Here is a 25,545-nt window from a genome sequence, read left to right as displayed (position 1 = left end):
TTCAAAAGATTCTGAACTAAATCACATGGTTATTTTTACAAGATCTTGGCATTCCGGATGAAATGACCCACCTTTGGACATGTCCAGGCTCCATGTGGATCAGATGTTGAAATTGCTGAACAGATCATTATATTTCAACATACACCGAATTAATATAGGTAGATATAAGTCAACATACAGCTATCTGAAAAAACAGCTGAGCCAAAAATACATATATATCTTGATATAGAAGTCAATATTCTTTCCTCTACATTTGTAGCTTTTGTCATAATTTAGCACTTAACTTATTTCATTTTGCCTTGGGCTAAAACTAAGGGACTTATCCCAAGGCAGGCACTATCTTAAAAATCTTTTTGGTCTTCCCATGCCTACCCCTAGAAAACAGTTCTGCTCAACAAATTTTAAATTGACCATTAAAATGGTTACATTAATGATAGCAACTAAGATAACATGAGTGCGAGGTTTATCATTTTCAAAAATGATAAATGATTCTTCTGGGTTTTTTTTTTTTTTTTATTTGTTACATATTCTACCTTATTCCATCCTTGCAACAAGTTTGTATCATGCCACTCTTATTATCTCAAATATATACATATAGAAGCAGAGGATCAGAAGCAGTAAGATATATTTGTCTACTTCTAAAACCTTTACATCTTTTCACCACATCACATGCCTAATTTTTTTAATGTTCAGAATACACATATATATGTGTGTATGTGTGTGTGTGTGTATACACGTATATGTGCAAAGGTTTTCTTTTCTCAAACTTAGAAAATCAATACTAGTCAGCAATTTGTTCTCTTGCAGAGAAAAATTATAAGCAAAAAAGGTTCTGAAAAATTAGTATCAGAAAGCATCTAATATCATGCTTAAAAGGGAATAAAAAGTAGGTATTTTAGAGTGGACTTATTTTTCTAATGTTAGTAAAGTAAATAAAAAGTAAAAAGAAGATGCCAGACTCCCAAATCCTGAAGATAAAAAAAGTTAGAAAGTTGGAGAAATAAAGTGTTAGAAAAAATGAGTGTAGAGAAATGTGGGCATGGGGAAGTACAATCTGGTTCAACATTTGTAGAGAACAATGTGGCAGTATATAAAGTCTGAAAACTGCAGGCTGTTAAGAATGTTCCTTGTGGCACTGTCTATAATAACTGAAAAACAAGAAGCATCAGAATATTGCACAATCATGCTCTTATCGACACAGAAAGAATGCCATCTTATCTTATTAAATGGAAATACTGATCGAGGACATTATAATCTCCTTCTGTATTTTGTTCCAAAAAACATGTCTATCAATGTCAAAACTATTCAACAATTTTTGCTTTCAGATGCTATATTAGTTATCTATTGCTGTGCAACAAGTTATCTCTAAATTTAGCATCTTAAATAACTTTTGTATCTGACATGGTTTCGGAGGGTTGGGAATCTGGACATGTCTCGTTTGGGTGCTTCCGGCTCAGGTTCTCAAGTCTAGTTGTTGACTGTTCTGGTCCCCAGTATCTCTAAGACTGGAATGGGGCTGGAGGAGACACTTCCATGCTCATTTACATACCTTTAGGCAAGACAATTTAGTTCTTTGCCACATGGGCTGCTCATGACATGGCTTCCCCCAGAGTGAGGGAGAGACAGAGCGACAGAAACTAAGACAGAAGCCACAGTGTCTTTATAATGCAATCTCAGAAAACATTTCATTACTTCTGCTGCATTCTACTGGTTACACCAACCAGCCCTGGCACAATGTATATAAAAGGATGAGACTAGCAGGAAGCAGGGATCCTTGAAGACAACCTTGGATTCTATCACAGCCTAACCTCATCTCTTTCCAAGGTCCATGGATATCTCATCTCATTGCTGCAGTGATCCAAATTCCAGAGTCCCATCATCTAAGTCTAGGCTGGGTGCAGATTACATTCCCCAGATGTCATTCCTTAAGTATAGTTCCTTTTGATTTGAAGGCTTATAAGGGGGAGAGATCATCTGTCCCCTACATGACCAACATACAATAGTGGGATAGGACTGGATAACCACTATACACATTCTTGCCCAAAAGGGAAGAAAATGGGAGGAATAAAGGGGTCAGTGATCCATAGAAACTCTGAAATACAGCTGAGCAAATGTCAAACTTTTTTTTAAATTAAGATTTAGTCCTACTCATGTCCAGGAGTTCTTATTCTCCATGGCCCTTGGTTCCACCCTCTGGGCTCATGGTTCTTCCCTCTGAGGAATCTTTCCATTATCATGAAAGGGCCACATGTTTGTGACTGAGTAGTTTTCTCAGCCTGCACCCGGCTTGTAGAAGCTTGATGGCTTAAGGCTCTATTCATCGTGTGCTATCTCTGAGCCTTTCAACATAAGCTAAAAAATGTGACTGAAATAATTTTCTTAAAAACTTTATACATCTTCTGTGAATCTTGGGGGGTGGGGTTAGCCCATTAGACAAAAAAAGTCCACATCCACAAATCTCTTAGAGATGGGCCTTTGGGGCATGGAGAAGGTTAGAGAATGATGCCCTGGAGCATCCTAGAAGCCCTGCAGCTCGATTGAAAAGATCTGTGAGGCACACCCTTAATCTCTTCAGAGGGCCTCTTGCCTGACTGAAGACTCATCTCTGATCTTTCTCAGCTCTGAAAGGATTTTACTCACATCGTCAGACCGTGCATTCCGGAGAGTGCTCTGGTATCTTTGCTCCAGAAGCCATTTTCTATGGTACTTTTGGGTAAGAGCACATCTTCCAAAAAAGATGTATGGAAGCCCTAATCCCCAGGGTCTGTGAACGCCATCTTTTGCAGAACAGGGTCTCTGCATGTGTAGTCAAGTTAAGAGGAGTTCATACTGGAGTAGGGTGAGACTTAGTCCAGTACAATGGACAGGTTTCCTCAAAGGAAGAAAGGAAGGCAGAGATACACAGACTCAAGAATGCCATGAGGGGACAGAAGCAGAGCTTGGGAGTGATGAGGAAACAAGCCAAGGGACACCAGCTGCCAGGAGCTACCACCATGGTACTTTGTTACAGCAGCCACAAGAAATGAATACAGTTACCGTATGGAGGACTTGGGAATCTTCAAAACCACAGCAAGTCTCAGTTCCTCCATGTTAAGCACCGTTTCCTTGAGCTTCCCTGTCTTTTGGCATTCTAGGGTAAGCCGTCAGGAGCAAGCAGGCACTCTCAACACTTCCAGCGGATGGGGTACCTTTTCCACTTTCCCTGTAACTGCAGGCCCCAGTGTTGCTAAAGTTCTGGCCCTCCAGAGCAAGAATCTTCCTTCCTCCAGTTTCCAGTAACATTTATTCACATCCGTGTGAGTCCTCACCCACAGCTTTATCAAAGCCCGGAAGGCTTCTATGAACAATTTCTTCAAGGCAGTTCAGGCTTCTACTAAAATTCTTCTCAGAGCTCACCGCCTGGTTCCAAGGCCATGCCCACATTTTGAGCTTTTGTTACATCATCACCTACGTTGGGGCGCCCAAATCTGTATTACATATCCACTGCTCTTAACATGTTGCCCCCAGATTTCAGAGATGAAAGCAAACACTCATTTTTCACACGGTTTCTGACAGTCAGGAATGCGGAAGCTGCTTGGCAGGGCTTGGAATAGTAGGCTTAGATCATGAAGCTTCCTCTTTAGAGAAGGAGACATTACTCCATTTGGAGCTGGTGAATAAAGACTGAACCTAGCCTTACGTTTTCCCCTTTACTGGCTGCTTATATGATACTCTCTTTATGCTAGGTTTTCAGGCTATATCTAAGTATGGATATTTTTTTCTATCAATATTTTGATTTGTTTTTTACACTAAGGAAAATATTTTTCTCTTATATCTGTGATTATTATTTCTGCTCCTCTTGTTCCAGCATTTTCAGGAATATTTGTTATACATAGATTGGATTTCTATTATTTTCACTCTGTGTCTATCATCATCTCTTGCCATCTCATCTTTATCCTTTTCTTCCACAGTCTTGGAAAGCTAAGTCATTGACTACACTTTATCCATTGTTAACGCTGCTCGCTAATGCATTTTTGCCTGTGAGTGTATCCTTCTCTTATTTTGACTGGCTCCATGTTTGACAAGGGCAGGTAGCTCAGAGTCACTAAACCTATGCAGCTGGGCCCCCGGTGTCTGGCAGGGCCTTACCTTGTACCTATACCTGGAGGGTGGACTGATTGGTACAAAACCTGGCCCAGCCCCCAGGTTCTCATCAGTCTGGCTCTGTCCCACCAGCAGTGGGTCTTGACCACTTTCTACTCCCAGGGCTCTTCTGCCTCCAGAGCATTTCCTAAGAGAATACCTATCATCCTCATGTGCTATTCATCCTCTTCCCTTCTACTTGCTCTGTGGTTGTACTAGGAGATGTGATCTTAGAATCAGTATAAAAGAGATGAGTTAAAGGGTAAGAGTTGCATGGGGCCTGATTCTGGCCCTCTTGGAAACTAATTCCCATTCAGAAGAGGGGAAGTGGTCTGTTCTCAGGTTACAGTAGCCGTGGACCCCTGAGCCTGGGCAGAGAGCAGGATAAGTAAAACATCTCAGAGTCGTTTTGTCTATTCATGCTGGCATTAGAAGATGAGACATATTGCTGGGGAGGGGAATGTTTCCCCAGACCAGCCCCATTGGCACTTGGCAAACTTCCCTCTAGATTTCTATCAATGCTAATATAAGGTTTTATGTTTTTGTAGGGTGTCATGGGTGTTTTAATAGGAAAAAGAATATCTCAGGCTACTCCAATGGTAGTTTTTTGTATATACCTTATGTACCTTTTTTCCCCAGAGAACAAGGTATTCATTATACATATAGACAATGATTTTTCAATTCCAATAAGGGCTAAAATTACTCCACTCTTCAACTCCCACGGCAGCCCAATGATGGCTTGCGGGCAGAATTCTAAAAGACAACACAAAGGGTTCAACAGTAGCATCGGGGCCTAAAGAACAAGCAGGATTGTCGTGTCATACAAATGCCCTGTAAGAACTCTAGCCATTTCCAGAAGCTTGTAATTACCCTGATTCATCCACTACCACATTTAGCAGATCATTCTCCAGTAAGAATATGCCTTAGACACGTGTCCAGAAGAAAAAACACAATGTATCTTTACCTTATAATAAATTCTGGCCACCAAACTCCGCTGAAGAACTCTTTCACGAAAATTCACTGCTTTCAATAGAAAGGCGAGATTATCAACTGTGTCCATGTTAAATGCCAGGAAGCTGAAGGAAAAACACAGTGACCATTATTATTATTTTGTCCTCACCAAAGGATGCCATGTGAAAAAAACAGACAGGGTTTGTTCTGTCAAAAAGAATTTTCTTCCAGTAGAAGAGCAATGTAAGTACAATTCAGCCCCTCACATCTCTCACTCACTATATTCATGATTCTTTCAGGATTTTTCTGATGAATGCTTGGCTTGAGGTGATCCTGTGTGGTTGTCCTTGTGGTATAAAGATAATTTGGTTTCCTGTTTCTTTTCACTTCCTCTTGTATTATAGGTAGTTAATATTTTATATAGTCTTTCTTCATTAAGAGCTATATAATTTCCATCCTTTGGGTTTATGATAGTTTTCTCAACCATTATTCGGCATTTGTTATAATAATGATTACAAATGAACATTGGTAGCCAAATACATCCATCACAAAGTATTTGTCAATGAATAATATTTCTTAAATACATAATGTATCAGGACCTGTACTTATTACTGCTGTGTAATATTCAATAATCTCAGACATTCTATGATACAGATACCATAATTATTTCAATGTATAGTTTGGGAAACTGGGGCTCAGCAAATTTCAGCAGCCCACTCAAGGTCACGTGGGCAGAACACGCTCAGGCTCGGGTTTTGTCTTAGGGGATGCCTGTATTTAAGAGAAAAGGAGCTCCAGAGGGCAGTGAGAGGGCTATGGGAGAGGGCAGCATAGCATGTTCTGCAGAGATAATGACTCTCCTCAGCAGGTAGTAATTTCCATCTTTCCCATTTGACAATGAGGAAACTGAGCCACAGGGGAGTTAAGAGACTTAGGCACAAAGAGACTTAAAACACCTGAGTCTCCCTTAAAGCCCTATGGACTTTTCAATATGTGGCTCTGCCTTTTGTGCTAATTTTGCACCCCTCCAACCCCCCCCACCCTGCCTCATGAAACTTCCATTTAGATAGACAGCAAAGGGGTTAATTCACACTTAGGGTTTCCCATAGCTTAGCCACCTCTTTACCCTCCCCTCACCCCAAATCTTTGGGAAGTAAGTTATCATAAGACCCAAATAACTTAGATGCTCGTTAATTAAAATTAAACCCGCAGATAGCAGTTGTTGTTGCTCAGTCAGAAGCCACAAGAGAAACATTAAGAAGCAATTGACACCATGCTTTTGAGAATGCCAAGCACTGAATTTGTAATTGCCCTCCATGTTGACAGGAGGATGGGAGGTCATTTACATGCTAAGTACCAGGAAATTTAAATGATATCAGTATTTATTCTGAATCTGGTCTTTAGAAGGTTGAGCCTCTTTCCTAGTCTATTTAACAAAAAAATGTAAAGAACTGTCACATTTTATTGAAAAGTATGTTTCAGTCATTCTGGAGACTGTTACCAGGAAGTCTGGAGACTATAAATTTTGTAATTAGAAACTATCTTTTTTGGAATTGTTTACTGTAGAGTACTGTCCATCTGAGTTTGTGAACTTCATGTGCTACACGAAGTGGATCTCATCCACCCACCCTATCCTATCTTGAGTCACATGCCAAGCATGGCCACATCACGTAGCTTTAGGAGCTCACCTAGCATAAAAGGCTGTGCAGATTCTCTTAAAAATACGAATATTGCTAAAGGCAATCTCCTTCTATTTTATAAGAAGGTCAAAATGACTCTAAATTTAAATTAAATTCAAATGCACATCATTAGTCATCGAAGAAATGCAAAAGAAAACCACAGTGAGGCATCATTATATACCCACTAAAATGACTGAAATTAAATATACTGACATCATCAAATGTTGACAAAGATACAGAGTAACCAGAACTCTCATATTTGTTGATGAGGTGTAGAATGGCAAAACCACTTTGGAAAATTTTCCCATAGTTTCTCATAAAACTAAATAAATATATACCCTACGACCCAACAATTCTACACCAAATTCACCTAAGAGAAATATAAACATATATTCACAAAAAGGCTTGTATATGAATATTCACAGTAGATCAACTGGGAAGACTAAAACATTGAAAACATCCCAGGTGTCTGTCCATCAATAAAAAATTGGAAAGCAAATCCTAGTAGATCCATAAAATAGAATACTACTCAGCAATAAAAAGGAACAAGCTAATACACATGACAATGTGAATGAATCTCAGCAGGCATCATGCCATGTTAATAAGCCAGCTACAAAACGGTGCATAATTTGTGGTTCCACTTATACGAAATTCTAAAACAGGTAAAACTAATCTGTGGTAGAAAAGTATCAGATTATCAGTGAGTGCATCCGGGGTGGTGGTCACAGAAACTGACTGAAAAGGGACATAAGAGAACTTTCTGGATGCTGATGACCTATAACTTAACAAGAGTTTGGGTTATACAGGGGCACACACTTGTTAGAATTCGGTGAATGCACACTGAAGGGCTGTGCATTTCATTGCATATAAATTCTACATAAGAAGAAAAAAAAACTACAACCAAATTTCAAACTCTAGTTAATGATGTTCATGCTGAATTATTTAGAAGTATGCTGATGTCTGTTGTTTACTTTGAAATGCATCAGAGAAAAAAAGATGAATTGATGGGTGGGTTGAGGAATTGATGAGTAGATAGGTATGTGATGTAACAAGCACAGTAACAGGTTAATAGTAAAATCTAGATGGTGGGTGTATAAATGTTCACTAAAATTCTTTTAATTTTGCTCCACACTTGAAAATGTTTATAATACAGTATGGCAAAACATTCAAGTATAATACAGAATCTTCACTTCCCTCAACTCCAAGTCCCCTAAGGATCAGTGGGGTGATAAGAGCAGCCAGAGCTCCAGTGGCAGCCCCGTGGCCGAGGGGGAGAGCATCGCTCATCAGGACAAGAAAGGACAAGAGAGGACAAGATGGAGCTGTTTGCAGAATTAGGTACAGTTCTGCTCAGAACCAAGCCCTGCCTCCCTCCCCTAGTCTCATGAAGACTTCTCAGTACCATCGCTAATTCCTCCCATAGTCCACATGAAGGGATAGCTTCTGGGTGTCCACACAAAGTAACGGCCAACTTGGAGGCATTTCAGAGCCCCAGGAAGTTCTCAGCCCATCTTTCTTCATGCCCCCGCCTGCTCCTGGGTCCTTCTCTCATGAGTGGTCAGTATGACTGCCATCTGAGTGCTCCACTAGACTATAAGCTCCATGGGGGCTGAGAACCGACAGTCACTGCCATGTCACCAATGCTTAGAGAAGTGCCCCGTACACTGAAAACATGTTGGATGAAATGGCTTTTCTCAATATACATAAAAATCAGAGCAAGGTTTTGGGACTTAAGTAGAGGAACACAGTTTACAGACTGAATCAGTAAAACCTGGATGTGGGAGGGGAGAGAGATGTGTACTGTTTTGGAGGTTAATAACCGAGACAAAAATAAATGGACTGGAACTTTCCAAATATTTACAATTGGAACACTGCCTTTGGCACATCTCAAGTCTATCCCGGAAAATTTGCTAGGAATATAGATTTGCATATGGGTGAGGGTCTGTTTTGCTTTCAGAATGATGGAAGCGAGCCCTGCTCTGCTATCTGGAAAAGAAATGAAAGGACAGATGATTTGCTGCCAGTTTGGGAACAAGTTTCCTGAATGGATGGAACTGATTCTGACGGGAACTGTACTGTTCTTTCTACTCCTTATATGTTGGAAAATTTTCAAACTAATAAATTGGGGAGAAAGCTAATAGTACTACACAATGCTCATTCAGGACTAGACATATTAAAAAGATGTACTGACTTTGTAGAGTGTGCGAGGATAAATTGAGACATTACAACTAATAGAGACTTAAGTGAAACAGTCCTAGAATATGGGAGCTGATGTTTTCAAGCTTTAAGATAGACTACAGTTTGAGGAACCAGAATGGCTCAGTCAGTCAGGCATCTGACTCTTGATTTTAGCTCAGGCTGTGGTCTCAGGGTTGTGAGATCAAGACCTGTGTCCAGCTCCATGCTGGGCATGGAGCCTGCTTAAGATTCTTGCTCTCCCTCTGCCTTTGCCCTTCTCCCGCCTCTAAAAAAACCCAAAAAACCAAAAAAACAAAAAAACTACAGTTTAAATAAACAGGAACCTGGGCAGTAGTAAGAAAAAAGAAGAAAAAAAGAAAAAAGGACAGACTACAGATTTCCTAATTTCACTTTATGCCAACAGATATGAAAAGTCCCACACACTACTATTTATTGTGTTTCCCATGTTTTTAATCAAGATTGTAAGATGACATTTCCTAATAAATACTTTCCTTGGAAATTAGTTGCACACATTTTGGTTACAGAGACCAATAATCTGCCTCCAAATAAAATAGCAATTTAAAAAACACACAAAAATTTAAAAGCCACAATAAAGTCCTTAAAAATGGAATAAAGGAAGCAACATATTTATGAGCGTAAATCAATGAAATAGAAAACTAAGGTACCATAGAGGGGATCAACAAAGAGGAAAGCTGGTTGTTGAAAAAAACAAACTAAAAAACAGACAAACTTCCTGTAAGATTAAGCAATAATAAAGAAGACAGAAACTCAAGAAATCAATTTAGGCATGACAAATGGGACATAACTATAGATCTAGCAGAAGTTTAAAAGATAATCAGAGAACAGTATGAAAAACCTTATGCCAATAAATTCAAATCGAAATAATCAGTTCCCAGAAAATATTATTTATGAAAGCCAACACAAGAAGAGAAAGCCTAAATGGTCTTAAAACAATTAAACTACAGTTGACTCCTGAACAGCATGGTGGGGGGGGGGGTGGTGCTGACTCCCGTGCAATCAAAAATCTTCATATAACATTTGACTTCCCTACAACTCAACTACAAATAGTCTACTGTTGATTGGAAGCTTTGCCGATAACAAACACAGCCAACACATATTTTGTATGTTGTATTTATTATATACTGTATTCTTAGAGTAGCATAAGCTAGAGAAAAGATCATGGTATTAAGAAAATCATAAGGGAGAGAAAATACATTTACAGTATTGTCCTGTGTTTATCGAAGGGAGACCACTGTGCTGTTTAAACCCGTGTTGTGCAAGTGAATCAGTAGTTTAAATATTCTCCCCGGCCAAAATAGTTTTCAGATAACTTACCAAATTCTCCCACAAAATAAGAAACTACTCCCAAAATAGCTTTATGAAACTAGTAAAACTTCATATAAATTCAAATCAGGGAACTACAAGAAAGGAAAACAGTAGACCGATAAGTAAACAAAAACACTAAAACAACACTAGCAAGCCAAACTCAGGAAAATATAAAAATGACAAGGCAGCAAAGCAAAATTGAATGCTTTTCAAGCAGGAAAGAGTAGTTTAACGTTAAAAGATTTATGAGGGTTATTTATCACATGAACAAACTAAAGAAGACATATAACATTTCAATAGAAGCAAAAAATCATTTGCAGTAGAATTCATCACCTAGTAATGACAAAAATATGTTTAAAATAACAATAAGTGGAGCTTCTTTAGGAAGTAAAGTGAGTCTATCAAAACCTTCAGCAAACATCTTTCTTTCTTTCTTTTTTTTGGGGGGGGGCAAACATCATTCTTAATAGTGAAATGTTGAGCTAATTCTTCTTAAAACCAGGACTAAGACAAAAAAATACCTTCTATATGAAAAAGAATAAAAGGGAATAGCAAGTGGAAAGAAATAAAAAGTCATTATTTGCAGATGGTATGATTGTCTATGGAAAAAACACACTCAAAGAATCTATAGACACAGAAGGAATTATTTTTTGTGGTCAGGTTTATATATACAAGTCAACTATTTTTATAATAAATGGGCACAAAAGAAACATAATTTTTTAAAAGTATTCCTTTTACAATAATAAAATCATAAAGTACCTAGAAATTAATCTATCAAAGGATATACTATGTATGGAGAAAATTACAGATTTCTAGAAAACACTTAGAAGATTAAAATCTTGAGATAAGAATCAGTTTTATATGTATATATGTCAATTTTTCTGCAAATCTATAGATTTAATACTTTGAAAGAAAATTACAGCAGATTTTTAAAAATTGTGGTAAAATATACGTAACATAAAATTTTTAACCATTTTAAAAGGGTGCATTTCAATGACATTAAGTATATTCAAACTGCTGTACAACCCTCACCACCATTCATCTCCAGAACTTTTTCATCTTCCCAAACTGAAATGCTGTCCCCACTAAATAATAACACCCCACTCTCTCCTCCTCCAAGCCCCTGGTAACCATGTTCTACTTCCTGTCTTTATGAATCTGAGTACCCTATATATCTCATAAAATCACAGTCAAAGAATAGTTTCCTTTTGTGTCTGCAGGGCTTCTTTTTGAAAAATTTAACAAACTGATTCCAAAACTTATATGGAAGTGCAAAAGACCCAGAAAAGCCAACACAACTCTGAATTATATTTTAGATATAATAATATAATATAATATAACATAACACAATGTAATAATTATAAATCTAGTGTAATTGCAAAAGTGTATTCATGGATTAGGATACACAAATAGGCTAGGAACAAAGAAGTCCCGAAATGGGAATTTACAGTAGTGCCAGAGTGGGCCCCGCATCACTAGTAAAAGACAGTCGATTCAGTAAATGGTGCTGGGACAATTGACAATCCCTAGAGGAGAAAAAAAATGAAATTAGATCTCTTCCTCACACTACAGACAGAAATTTCTACTGGATTCAAGAATTAAATGTGAAAGGGGAAACTTTCAAACTTTAAAAAACATATACTTCAAGATCTGAAAGTAGACAAGATTCTGCAAGTGTGTAGAATAAAAGATTGATAAATTCCACAGCAATTTAAGAATTTATGTTAAAAGTCACCTTTAAGAAAAAATAAGACAAGGCACAGACTTGTAGAAGGTAGGCTTAATGCCTGTAACAATAAAGGATTAAAAAAACCCCTAAAAATCAGTAAGAATAAAAGAAAAAGAAAATTTGGCACAACACGTGGGCAGGCATTTCAAATGAGAAGAAATATAAGTGGCAAATAAACTTGTGAAAGCATGCTCAACTTTAAGAGCAATAAGGAAAACACAATTTAAAGTCACAGAGAGGGATCTTTACATATACGTATAGGCATATATAGTATTGACAAAATGAAAACTGATAAAACCATGTGTTGGTGAGGGTATGGTTCCACAGGACACGTGCTGCTGGTGAAGGTATAAATTTGTACAGTGACTTTGAAAAATAACTTGTTACTATCTAGTACAGTTGAACATTGCCATACTCCCCACACAGCAATCTCACTTCTAGGTAATAATATACAACAGCAACACACTGCAAATCACCAATGGGTCCTAAAATCAGTTTAAAGGATTGAGATCAGTATTTTTTAAAAAACAATTGAAAACTACCAGAGACCATGACGACTAATAGGCTAAGCATTGTTTCATGAGATGTTTGCTTCAGTGGTGTCTGTTGGGTGAGTGTGTGGCGGGGGGGGGGCCTCTATGGATGTGTGGGTGTCAGTGGTTGATGTAAAATTTACTTCTTATTCTGAGTCACTGCAACTAAATTTGAAGGCCCTGTAGAAACTTAGACATATTCCCCAGAGAACATACAAGATTTTTCATAAGAGCTTTTTACCAAATATCAAAAATATAATCCAAGTGTCCACTGAAATCAGAGATCAGAATGGATAAGTAAATTGGGGTATATACACATGATGAAATATGATAAACAAAGAGAACAGCTCTTCATCTACCCATATCACAACTTAGATGAATCTTAGAAACAAAGTAGAGTGAAAACAGGAAGCTACAGAATACCACATACATTACTCCTTATTTATTAAGCCTAAAGAAAATTCTAAAACATCAATACAAACAAGCAAAACATGGATCCTGAAACCAAATTACCTGGGATTAAATTCTAGCTCTGTCGCTTATTAGCACATACCCCCAGGCAAAATTCTTAACCTTTATGCCTCAGTTTTCTCATCTACAAAATGAAAATAATAACCAACCTCATGGAGTTTGGGGGATTAAAACCTCTGATGTGTTTGGAATAGTGAACACACAATAAAGAAGGAATAGCAGTAGAATAAGAACAGAATCAGCAATGTTCTGGTTCTCCAGCTGGGGAGTGGGAGCACAATGCTACCTAGCTGTGGACTGTTTGCATAAACGGAATATTTAAAATTTCAACAAGAGTGAGTTGGGCTGTGACAAGGCTCCCTGCGCTCAGACCCAGTTATAAGAAACCGAGGGCCAAGGGTGGTCCCGGCCTAAGCAGTTACGTACCTGGTTCTCAGCTTGTCCCTCCCAGACTCCGCCCAGTTTCGGAGGCAGCTGACCAGTGGCTTCTCTTTACGCTGTTTGCTGTACTGAGCCAGCAGTGCCCGCACCACAACCTGGCCAGACAGTTGATGGTTTGTCAGTCATTTGTCAACAATGTTAAAAAAAAAAATGCTAGAGTGTCTTGAAATGCTGCAGCCAGTTAAGGGCTAGTTGCTTCTAGCAAACTCCTTGGAAAGAATCAAATAGAAACCCCATCCTCCCAGAGGTCTCTGTTTGCCAGGGCAGATGGGTGGTGCTTACCCTACCACTGTCAATCCCTCCCCCAAGGCTCACTTGACTAACTAGCTAACTACTTACCGCTCTCTCTCCCACCTGAGATGTCAGCCTCTAAGGCCAGTCCTGGAACCCAGTATTTTAGCTGACACTTCAGATAAAACCTACTTGCCATCCCTGATCCAGATAGATGGATGGTCTGTTTTCTTTTTTGCCTCTAATATCCTATGGTTAATTAGGCCTTTGGGGAACAGAATTAAAATGTATACATAAAACAAGCTCCATCAATCTTCTCCCTCAGCAGCTTTAAAGTTATAATTTGGCCCTAAATTACTGCATGTTTTCCAGTTTTGCTTAAAAAAGGTGTCCATGTCTAGCCTGCTACAGACAGAGGCCCAGGGGATAGTTGGCAGCAAGTACTAGACATGTCAGTGAGACACCTTGGACCAAACATCCTGCCAAGCCTCTAGCTGACCGCCATGGTACAAGTGGGCCCGCTAGGCCGGCAGAGGAATGACCCACTGTGAGCCCGGCCCAAACCCTTGACCCGCACAACCATGAACTGACAACTGGGTGTTGTTTTACATTACTCCATTTTGGGGTGGTTTGTTACATAGTAACAAACAGCTGATTCAATCACATACAAAACTTTAGAATATTTCCTTCTTTGTTTCAGATACATTGATGTTTTTATAGAGATGACATTAAATGATATACATACTTTCAATAAACAGTATATCTTAAATGACATTTTGGTTCACATTGCTGTCTCTGATTCTAGTTATCTGGTTAATAGCTGTATAATATTCTTGTTTGGAACCATCATAGCTAATTAGACATTCCCATTCACTTAGATATTTGGCTTGTTTCCAATTTTATGCTGTCATTAATTGTTTTGATATCAATATATTAGATAAACAGCATTCATTGTCCTCCCCCCCTTTTTTTCCTGGTTATTACCAGAGAATAAATCTCATGAATCCAAGTGATGCAAAAATCTTTATAAAGGGTCACCCTGCCTATGAGAGAGATGCTGGAAACTTATCAAGGCATATTTGCTTACGGGAGCTTTGCTGGCAGTGCTGGGCAGAGCCAGTCACGCAATTCAGTCTTGACCCGCAGAAGACTGTGCCACAGTCAGTGTCCTGCCCAAAGCCAGGTACTCAAACCCATACAGCCAACTGATTGATCAGAACCTAATTCAGTTACACCAAAGCTTTCAGGTTCCTCCCATCTGGGCCTATGGATGGCTTAACCTTAACCTCCCTGCCCCCTAAGGTTAGAGAAGGCCATAGGCCTTGCTTTAGACCAGCGACATGCAAGCTGGTATGATGTTCCCAGTTATGACAGGTTCCTAACGTGGGGCCTCAGTCTGCTGGAGGCTGCCATGGTAATCCCATGCATAGATGCAGGCATTGTCCTCTATATTATTATGTTTATTATAAATTCTTTTTGTTTCTTTTAAGTATTGTCTTGAATTCTTGAAATTATATCTCTAGAAAGTTGTATTATCTGTAATTTCACTTCGGCGTAGTAAAGGGGGTATTACAAAATATTTTTTATAAAAAAGAGGGCATTACGTCCAGTATCTTTTTTTAAAAGATTTTATTTATTTATTTGACACACAGAGAGAGATCACAAGTAAGCAGAGAGGCAGGCAGAGAGAGAGGGGGAAGCAGGCTCCCCGCTGAGCAAAGAGCCAGATGTGGGGCTCGATCCCAGGACCCTGAGATCATGACCTGAGCCAAAGGCAGAAGCTTAACCCACAGAGCCATCCAGGCACCCTTAGGTTCAGTATCTATAAGAATCACAGTACTGGGGCACCTAGGTGGCTCAGTCAGTTAAGCACCCAACTCTTGATTTCTGCTCAGGTCATGAAATCAGGGCCCTGGAATCAAGCCCTACATTGGGGGTGGGGGGGGGTCTGTACTCAGTAGGAGTCTTCTTGTCCCTCTCCCTCTGCTCCTCCCCCCCGCCCCTCTCTCTCAAATAAATAAATAAAATTAAAAAAAAAACACCAGAATCACAGTACAGTATCACGGGTCAAAGGATGTGAAGATTTTTATGTCTGTTGCTATATGAAATCTGTGTAAAAATTAAAACATTCCCAGCAATGGGAAGAAATTAACTCATTTTAACTAGAATTAAAATTAAAATCATATAACAATCAAGTTTCACTGACACATCACCAAGATTAAGATTGAAACTGTGTTTGTTAATCTGTTACATTTATGACGTCTTTAACTCCATCTCCCTCGTTACAAGAGCAACATCATTCCAAGCATTAAAGATTCCTTTCTCAGATTTCCGCCCTTCCATATCTTTATGTTTCTATTACTTCATAGCATTTATTGATGCCTGATGATACAGAGCAAAACAACTTGTCTCCTGGTTTCTTGTCTTTCTACTGTCTGGAAGGTAAACACTAAGAGATTATGGTTTGTTTATCCTTAAAAGCGTCAGACAACAGATGACACAGAGTTGAGAGCGGAGGAGTCTTTCCTGAATGAATGAACGAATAAATAAATAAGTCTCCTTCCTGTTTTCAATATTTTATCCAATCGGTTCAATTCCTTAACAATTCCCTTAGGTTTTGTCACTACTTCCACGTTTCTGATTTAAGCAACTTAAGTTGGGAAAAAAAATTCACTCTAACTAGAATTAAAATTGGAATGATGTAATAATCCAGTTCAGGTGCTAAACTTAAGAGAAAAGACAGACAAATCGGGCTCTGGCAGATTAGTCATTTTGGATCTTTGCTTCCTTTTCTTTCCTTTTTGCTCCGTGCTCTTGGCATTGTTCCTCCTTTTCTAGGTCATAAGACAAGAAAATATGAATTTAAAAATGAGTTTATTTCCTGCTGTTGGTGCTCCCTTGGTGAAAGATTAAGTGACTGAAGCTATTAGCTACCATTAGCTGGGGTTTGGGCATTACAGTTTCTAAACCCAATACTTTATTTGATAAATGACCAGAGAGAGGCAAAGAGACCAGTCACCATCTTGACTGGGCATGTGACAAAAAAGTGCTTGTTTTCACTCATAGATGTGCTCCTAAATACATTATAATACGCTATGGTGTGTGTGTATGTGTACATACACATATATAAAAATTTTAACTTCCTTTCTTAAAATAATTACAGACCCACAAAAAGTTGAAAACCTAAAATAGTACAGAGAGGTTTTATGTAGTTATGACTCAGATTCCCCCCAGAATGGTATCTTACACAGCAATAGTGATTAGCAAAATCAGGAAATTCAGTACATTTTACTTGTAGTAGAGATTTCATTAGTTGAAAACGAACCTAGTAGTAGATCATTTTGTCAAGTGAAAGATATATTATCTTTTTACAATACAAGTGATTATATCCTTCTCTAAGTCTGATGTTTTGAATACTCACAAGATTTTCTTGTGACAACTTGTGATGTTATTTCTTTCTAGGCGACCGTTTTTGTGGTCGTGTTGTTTCTGTGGTTATTTACTCCGTTCTCTGGTTCTAAATATGAATACTATTTTCTTCTGTATACTTGATTAATCCCCAGTGCACCTGCACAGGAGCCCCTTTCTTAGGGGAACTCTGGGGGACTGGGTAGTCAGAAGAGCCGTGCACTTGCCTTTTCAAAAAAGATCCCATCTGTAGGAGGAATCATGCTAATCTACAGCCAACATTTGGAAACTATGAGTCTAAGAAATTGTGCAGATAATGACATCATAAACATGCATTTATAATGAATATCATATGCATCAGGCAACAGTGATTATATAACATCAATAAAAGTTATATATATATTTTTAGGTCAAATGGTTTTTCAAGGCACCTATGAAGCAACTAGCATTTCTACATACTAAGTATTTCACTGATTTATGCCAGGTATAGTGAAACTTGGATGAAAAAGCCTTAATAAGTGGTATCCACTGCCAAGATAGAAATATTGAGAGCCAATTAGAATAGAAAACACGGTGTCTGCGGAAAAGCCACCAGACATCATCCATTATGTAACAAGGACAAGCCGGGAAATGGGGCTGCACTCAGGCTTGCACCACATGGGGTGATGGGGCCGCTCAAAGTGGCTGCTCTTACGGCACTGGGACCCAAATCATGCCCTAGGCAGGACCGGCTATGTCATTTGGAGCCCAGCACAAAATGAAAATGCAGGGCCCCTGGCTCAAAAATTACGAAGAATTTCAAGATGCTGAGAGTGGCATGTTAAACCCCTACACAGGTCCTTCTGAGTGTGATGTCTGATATGATTGTCTAGGTTTCACCCCACGAAGCTAGACCCAGCCCTCAGGGTCTCAGTAGCACTGCCGACTCAAATGTCACTGCGTGTCCCACATTCCTATTACATCAACATCCAGCATCCTAGGTTCCCAAGGGCAGCTCAGGTGTCACTCGGGGTGTGAGACTGAAGAAAAAGCCAAGTGGATGTGATTCCCCGAGCCCTTCACTTTTTTCCTCTTTTAGGTGCTGGACATCCCATCAAGGTGAGATTTCTTGAAAAATTCTCTGGCTAGAAGAAAAGGAAGGAAGGAAGTGAGGGAGAGAGGGAGGGAGGGGAGAGGAGGGGTGAAGAGAAGAGAGGAAGAGGTGTTTAACACAGAAACCCACATGTACAATGCTCTGAGTAATTGTTGGACCTTAAACATGGATTTGAACTTTATACTTTAGCAGGATGGACGGATCCAAAGCAGTGATGTAAGCCCAGCAAAAATTCATGCACTAAGTAGATCTTAGGAGTGGTCAGTTTTTTGGTTTGGGTTTTTTTTTTTTTTTTTTTTTTTGGTTGGTTTCTTGGTTAAATCTGGATCAAATTTAACTTATTTTCCCAATGTCTCCTCCCAGGAGGAAATAAAGCACAACCCTCTGGTTTCCTTCCTTCATGCCACCCACATTTATGGAGCACGTACTGTGTGCAAGGCACCTACTGCCACTCTTGAGTATTGTGGGGATTACAGAGATGAATAAGAAATATCTGTCCCTTCAGTGGCACAGATAACCTTCATTCATTCGCTCATTCATGTGTTCGATACCTAATAGTAACAACTGCCATTTTTTTTTTGAGCACCTACTAAGGCTAAGATCTGTTCCAAACTCTTTATGTGGAATGACTTAATTTAATCCTCCTGACAACTCTGGGTAGTTAACAGAATCATCCCATTGCCCAGATAAGGCAACTGAGGCCCAGAGAGGTTAGGCAGGTCACCAAGCTCGCATAGCTAGGAAGTGGTGGAGCTAGGACTTAAGCCCAGAGCCCATGCTTTTAATAATTCCACACCTACACTGTCTCTCCTGTGCTCTAGGCTCCGTGCTGGGCATGGGGGTACCAAGAGAATGCAAGAAGCCAGTGAGCTGGGGAGAAAGTCAGTAGGACAGAGTAACAGGATGAGGGTGACAGAGGGAAATTCAGAGTTCACTGGGTAGGGTAGGGGGCGGTGCAGGGAGGGGCACTAGCAACCAAGCCCCTTGTACTTGACCACAGTTCTGTCTCTGAGATGGAACGGGGGAAGGAGACAAGGGCTTTCACCCTGCAGGAGGAACACCTCTAAAGGCACAAGCACGGGGAAGCGTGGGTGCCCAGAGTAGGCAGTAGGCAGGAGTGGGCTGAGAAGAGCCTCGGAGGCCATGCCAGGCACTTGGACCACATTAAATCAGGCTGCTCCTGCCGTGTATTGTCTCTCACCCTGAGCTGCTGCGGCCCCAGGCTGCACCTGGTTCTCCCACCTGGACCTTGCTCTCCTTCCACAGATTTGACTTGGTCTTCTGCTCTGTGCTGGACACAGCCTTCCTACTTTCTGCCTCTGCCCTGATCTAGACTCCGCTTTGGAAACACTGCCCATAGCTGCAAGGAAAGCCCCTTGCCTGGCCCAGCCCAAAAAAGGCCTCTCACATCACAGGCACCCACGAAGCACTTACTGAGCATCTATTATGTGCCCTGCACTCTATCTGCAACAAATTAACATTACTGAGCTTTTCCTTATATGTGCCAATAACCACAGTTAACGCTTTGCCTGTGTTCTCTCATTTAATCCTGACAACATCCCTATAGAGTCTGGGTTATGACCCCCACTTTTAAAATGTGGAAAGGGGGCCTCCAAGAGACAAGGAACATGTCTCTATTTCATGCTATATAAATAAAGCTCTATAGAAATGTGGACTCTATTAAAGAAACTATATAAATAAAATGAACACATTGACCAAGGAATTCGTAATCAAATGGAGAAGAAGCAACAACAGGACACAGCCTTGAGTGAACTCCTCCTGTGTGCCGACTGCTTGACGGACGAGAGTCCATCGGACAAGAGTCCATCCTACAAGAGTCCTACAAGGTGCGGATGATCCTCGGGGAGCAGGTGGGGGCTCAGAGAGGCTAGGCCAAGGGTTTCACCTTCAGTCAGTATGGGCAAACCGGGCCCCTGAGGCCTCCCTCCCTGGCCTCCTTAGAGACCTTCCTGCAGAGCCCTGTCCTTTGCAGGTTCTGAGGTGACCGATCAGATGCGAAGACTTCCTGCAGCTAGAGGTCAGCCCCAAACCCTAAAGCCTGGCAGGCAAACTCTCAGGAATGTGCTGGACTGTAGGAAGGGAACTTTTAAAGCTTACCACCTCGCCTCACTCCTCCCCAGGGATGGACACCATCTCACCCATCAGCTTCTGGGACCATGTTTGCTAGAGCAGAAGCTTCCAAAGGAGGTAAGCAGGCTGGGGCTAGGAGGTCTGCACCTACTGATGCCAGGCTCTATGGCTCAGCGCACCCCACAAACATGTTTTCTTTGACCTCCCCCTGCCTGCCCTTTCACATTAAAAAACAAATGATGTTTTTCCTCTTCTCTTGAAAACCTGGAATTGCTGGGAAGCCTGAACCCACGTTCCCTTGAGGCAGCAGTCAGTGGGAAGTAACCAGCAACAGCTCTGCGGAGAGGGCAGGGGCCCACATCTGCCCCAGTCCCCATAGTGCTCTGAGATTACAGGGCTCTGCTGCAGTTACGTGGGTCTCTGCCTGGCTGTGAAGACCCTTGGTCTGGTTACCCCTGTTGTGGGTCTCATCCAAGGATGCCAAAGATCCCCATGCGGTGTAAGGAGCCTGGGAGTGGGCCCCTAACCCCCATCTCTGTCCCTTTCCATTTCCTGGCCTCATCAACCAGCCACCTGTGGCCAGCCCAGTTCTTCCTGAATGGTGGAGCCCAGCTCAGGAGCATACTTATTTTGTAGGACAGGTGCTACTGGTCAGCTGTCTGCGACTCGCTGCCCTCGGCCCCCACACAGTCTTTGCTTTCTGGCCCACACCTTCTCTCACTAAAGAGGTGGAGAATGCCCAGTGCTCACCCCCAGCTCCCATGAAGGGCCTTGGCCAACTGTACGGTCCTGGCCAGTGAGATCTCAGAGGAGTTCAGCTGAGGGCTTCTGGGCAAGGTTTCTGGAATGCCTTCTAAGATGCAGATGAGACCACCCCGGAACCACTCCAATGTTGGTGGAATGGAATGCTGGCGAGAGGCTTGGGCCTTAAGGGCAAACAGGCCCCTGAGCCAGCTCTGGGGTTACCATGGAGGATGAGATGTTCTTATGGTTTAGGCCATGTTGGCAGATATTGTGTTACAGGCAGCCAGCTGTGTCCTGACTGCTACCACCACTGGCAGCTGGGTCCAAGTTGACCTTCCTGAATCTAGCTTGTCCACTTTCCCTGGTGCAGGGCTGCTGCTGTTGTCCCCAGTCTTCTCAGGCCCATCCCTCAACCCTTGCCTTCTAAGCTGTCCCACATCCCCCCCCTCCACACACTTCTATCTGCCCTTTACAGCAAGTTTCCCTGCAGCGCACACATGTGTCCGGCCTCTCCTGAAGCCCACCCCCTAACAACAAAATGTCCAGTGGAGTTGCTTGGAGTAGATATCACTGGGATACTTACTTTCTTTTATTCAGAAGGGAAAGCAACTAAGGCTTTACATCTGTGACTAAATAAATATATAAATAAATGGTAAGGAGGAGAATGTTAAAAAAAGAAATCCTGTGAAGTCTTCCATATCTCGAGTAAGGCACAAACCCTTTCCGAAGGAAAACAAAAATTCTCCTTAACCCTCAATGTTGACTTAAGTTGTTTCAAATTATAATGTTGCTTGAACATGTTCAAACATTTAACTAGATATAAACACCTTATGTTTGCGGCTCTCATTCAATTATAAACTATGAAATTAAATACAAGCAAAACTATAAAACTAATGAGATTCATATCAACAGCCCTAATACCATGTGGCAGACTGTTTTGCAGCATGAACTTGGCCCTCCCCGGCCATGCAGGTTCCTGTGGATGGGTTATGCCCACGCCCCTGAGGGCTGGGGGGAAAGAGGCCCTTCTCCTTCCAATCTCTGATGATGAAATCTTCCTTCAGCAGCACAACATAGCACCCCTTAGCCTCACTTGGCACAAACACATTGTTTTGGTCATAGAAAACCTACATTTGTTCTCTTCTCGTTGGTTCCTGGTGACCAAGGTGATATTATTTTTATTATTTACAGGCCAAAGGGCCTGTAAATGTGAAGACGAAGTTGGGAATCCTACGGCAGGCAGCGTCCGGGTCTATGGTGTTATCTAGACAATCTACATAACGTACTTAGACTATTTCTATTTAGATTATCATCAAAGTTAAAACAAATAATTAACACATTCTCGTAAAGAACTCATAGATCCCAACTTGAAAAACAATGCCAAAACCAATCTCTCTGTAGAGAAAATGAAGTCACCTTGGGGAGTGGAGGAATAAGGATAAACAAGTGGGCCAGATTCAGAAGGCTCCCTTTCTCCGAAACCTCACACGTGGAGCCCTAGGGGAGACCTTTCAATATTTAGATGCTAAGGGGCGCCTGGGTGGCTCAGTGGGTTAAAGCCTCTGCCTTCGGCTCAGGTCATGATCCCAGGGTCCTGGGATCGAGCCCCGCATAGGGGCTCTCTGCTCAGCGGGGAGCCTGCTTCCTCCTCTCTCTCTGCCTGTCTCTCTACCTACTTGTGATTTCTATCTGTCAAATGAATAAATAAAAAAAAAAAATCTTTAAAAAAAAATAAATAAAAAATATTTAGATGCTAAAACATCTGGTTTTGAAAAAACTGGTACCAGCTTCATGTATTGGTCATTGGGTTTAGAAATAGAAAAACAGAATGCCTGTTCGAATTACTTTGCTTAGCTTTTCTGGGAGAGCATCACCGGAAAGTCCCTCCAAGGTCCCCCAAATGAGCACATTTTACAAATGCTTCATGTCAGTTCTATTCCCTAAGCAGAACTGCAAGCTGTCCTCCCCACTCCATTTCAATGCCACCACCCTGGCCGGATGCCAGGGTGAGACTGGGTCCCAATCCCACTCTTGGCAGTTCTACCCACGGCCTTCACAGCCTTCACTAGGCCAGCTTCTGAGTTTCTGCCTGCCTCTCTGGTCTCATTCCACACAGCTCCCCTTAGTTTTTGCTGCCATCACTGGAAGTGATTCTGGGTGTAACCCCATCTGTAGGTCTTAGGGAACATCCCTTGAACCTCTTGCCCCTGATCTGCTGGGTCAAGCAGGCCCTCAGCTTACCCCCTTGTTCTCTCTCTCCAAGAGCCCTCAGAATAGGAAGGTAGCTGATCCTTCGGGTAAACAGACGTGTCATTCACAGCCCCATCCCCTCTGTACCTGCTGCTCCTCTTGCCATCCAGATCTCAGGCACTTCAGAACTGATGCTCCATGGCCCTGAGATTGGGTTTGACCCAACCTTCACCTTTGATTTCAGGGATATCTGTATTTTTCTCCGTCTGCCATCTCAACGTCTTCATCTGCTGCTCAGCTATAGCCAGAAGGCTAGGGCCCCAGAGAGAATGTTCTTTCCGGTTTACTGTGTGGGTCCTTCCAGGAGCAGGGGGAGTCCTGGTTTAGCAGCCTGAGGTCCTGCCCTCACCTAACATCATACGGGTCCCAAGGCCCCATTCTAGCCCCTGAGGTCCTGTGTGTCTGGGAGAAGAATGTGGAATTCTCTCCAGTGGTAGGGAGCAGGGAGATCGCTAAGGCTAGAGGGTGAGGGGTGTGCATGTGTGCGTGTGTGCGCGTGTGTGTGTGTGCATGTGTGTGTGTGCGTGTGTGTGAGAGAGAGAGAGACAGAGACAGAAATAGGGACAGAGAGATACACTGGTCTTTGTTCTCTCTTTTAGAAAGGACTTCCTTTCTCTGTTACTCTTCATTCCTTCTCTTTCTTCACTTTCATATTTAAAGAAGGTATTTTTAAGAAAATGTTTTTTAAATACACCCGATTTTAAAAATTCAAGCCATACTAAACGGTCTTAAATAAAAAGTAGAAGTCTCTTGCCCAATCCCTTTCTTCTAAGACCTCACTCCATAAATAACCATTTTTAAGTGGGTTTTGTTCTGCTAGAAGGAAATGCTTCCAAGCATCAAGTTGAAACAGATTCTCCTGTCATGTTTTAGTTTGCTTCATATCTGGAGCGTGCTTTTCTTAAGCGGTCTTGTTTTTCCTGATATCTTAATGGACTTTCCCCCCTCCTTGTTTCAAGAAGAAACATATGCCTTTTCCATCACATCACTAAGATCTTCCTGCTTTTTAATCACTCTATTTGTCGAGCCAAAGTCATTTCCTTCTGAAGCCATTCTTTTGATCCTCTGACTTCCTGTTCTAATTGGGACTAATTGTGTTCCAGGCTCAACACACCACTACTATCCAGATATTTCTTTATACAAGCTCCTGGATTAGCTCCAGAAAGCATACATGTCTTTCTAATTCTTAATTCCTTTTCTGCCCTTCATCTACAAGTAATGTTATTCAGAAAGCACATGGCAGGAAAACTTACGGAGCAACTGAATATCTGTAGGTCTTATTTTACCTCATATTTCATCAATAATTTGGCTAGCTATGAAATTTTACATTCAGGATGACTTTCCTCTGAATTCTAAAGACATTGTTCCATTTTATTCTAGATCCTTGCCACTCGACATGTGGTCAGCAGAGCAGCAGCCTCAGCATCGCCTAGGAGCTTGCTGGAAATGCAGAACCCCTGAGCCACCCCAGAATCTGAACTTGAACAGCATCTCCAGGGATGTGTGGGTGTGTCAGACTTGAAAAGTGTTGTTCTAGCCTTCAGCATTGCTGCTAAAAGGGCTGAGATAATCTGTTCTCTTTTCTTGGCAAGTAATCTGATTTTTTTTTTTTTCAGTCTAAGGTTTGGGGACCCTCTTGTTGACCTTAGCCAGTGATCTGAAATTCTCCAGGCTATTTTTAGGCTGTGACCCTTTCCAGTGGGTCCTGCCAATTTCAAAACTTGTGTCCCTCTTCAGATGTGGGAAGTTTTCTTCTTTTATTTCTCTAATTTTGTCTGCCTGTCTGTATTCTCTGTTTTCTTTTTCAGGAATGTCATTGATTTCCTTGATTGATCATCTGTATCTTTTATTTCCTCTTTATTTCTCTTCACTTGGTTTTTCTGATCTTCATTCTGAAGAAGTTTTCTCAAATTTATCCTTCAGCAAAATTTTAAAATTTTGCAAATGTCTAATTTTAATTTACTGTATTTCTCTGCACTATGGTTACTATAGTTTAATGTAATGCTCATTTTTCATAGCAGGCTCTTCTTGTTTTATAGATGAGAATGTTGTCACAATATCTAAGGATACTAATTAGTTTTCATTTCTCTGTTTTGTTTCTTTCAGTACCAGCAGCTGTTTGTTCATCTTGCTCCTTCATTTTCATGTTGTTGATTTTCCTTAAATGTCTGCTTATCCTCATTAGAAAATATTATGGAATTACTGTTCATTTGCTTAGGTATGATAATGGTATTGTGCTCAGTAAGAAACTGTCTTTATTTTAGAAAATGAATGCTG

The 25,545-nt window shown here is 41.0% G+C and overlaps 1 protein-coding gene across 1 annotated transcript in view; it reads right to left on the bottom strand.

Annotated features, from left to right (window-relative positions):
* The window catches only part of LOC111158452 (acyl-CoA oxidase like), a 328,739-nt gene that overhangs the window by 95,402 nt on the left and 207,792 nt on the right, over nucleotides 1-25,545 (bottom strand). Inside the window, exons 14-15 of the mRNA XM_022520472.1 lie at nucleotides 13,437-13,546; nucleotides 5,087-5,198 (exon numbers count right to left, since the gene is read on the bottom strand). Of these exons, the coding sequence (XP_022376180.1) occupies nucleotides 5,087-5,198; nucleotides 13,437-13,546 (222 nt within the window). The remainder of the gene's footprint in view (nucleotides 1-5,086; nucleotides 5,199-13,436; nucleotides 13,547-25,545) is intronic.

This window comes from Enhydra lutris, unplaced genomic scaffold (assembly GCF_002288905.1).
Source record: "Enhydra lutris kenyoni isolate GAN:26980312 unplaced genomic scaffold, ASM228890v2 scaffoldscaffold59, whole genome shotgun sequence".
Classification (NCBI taxonomy): domain Eukaryota; kingdom Metazoa; phylum Chordata; class Mammalia; order Carnivora; family Mustelidae; genus Enhydra; species Enhydra lutris.
The sequence above is the reverse complement of the archived record's forward strand: the minus strand, read 5'-3'. Positions and strand labels throughout refer to the sequence as shown.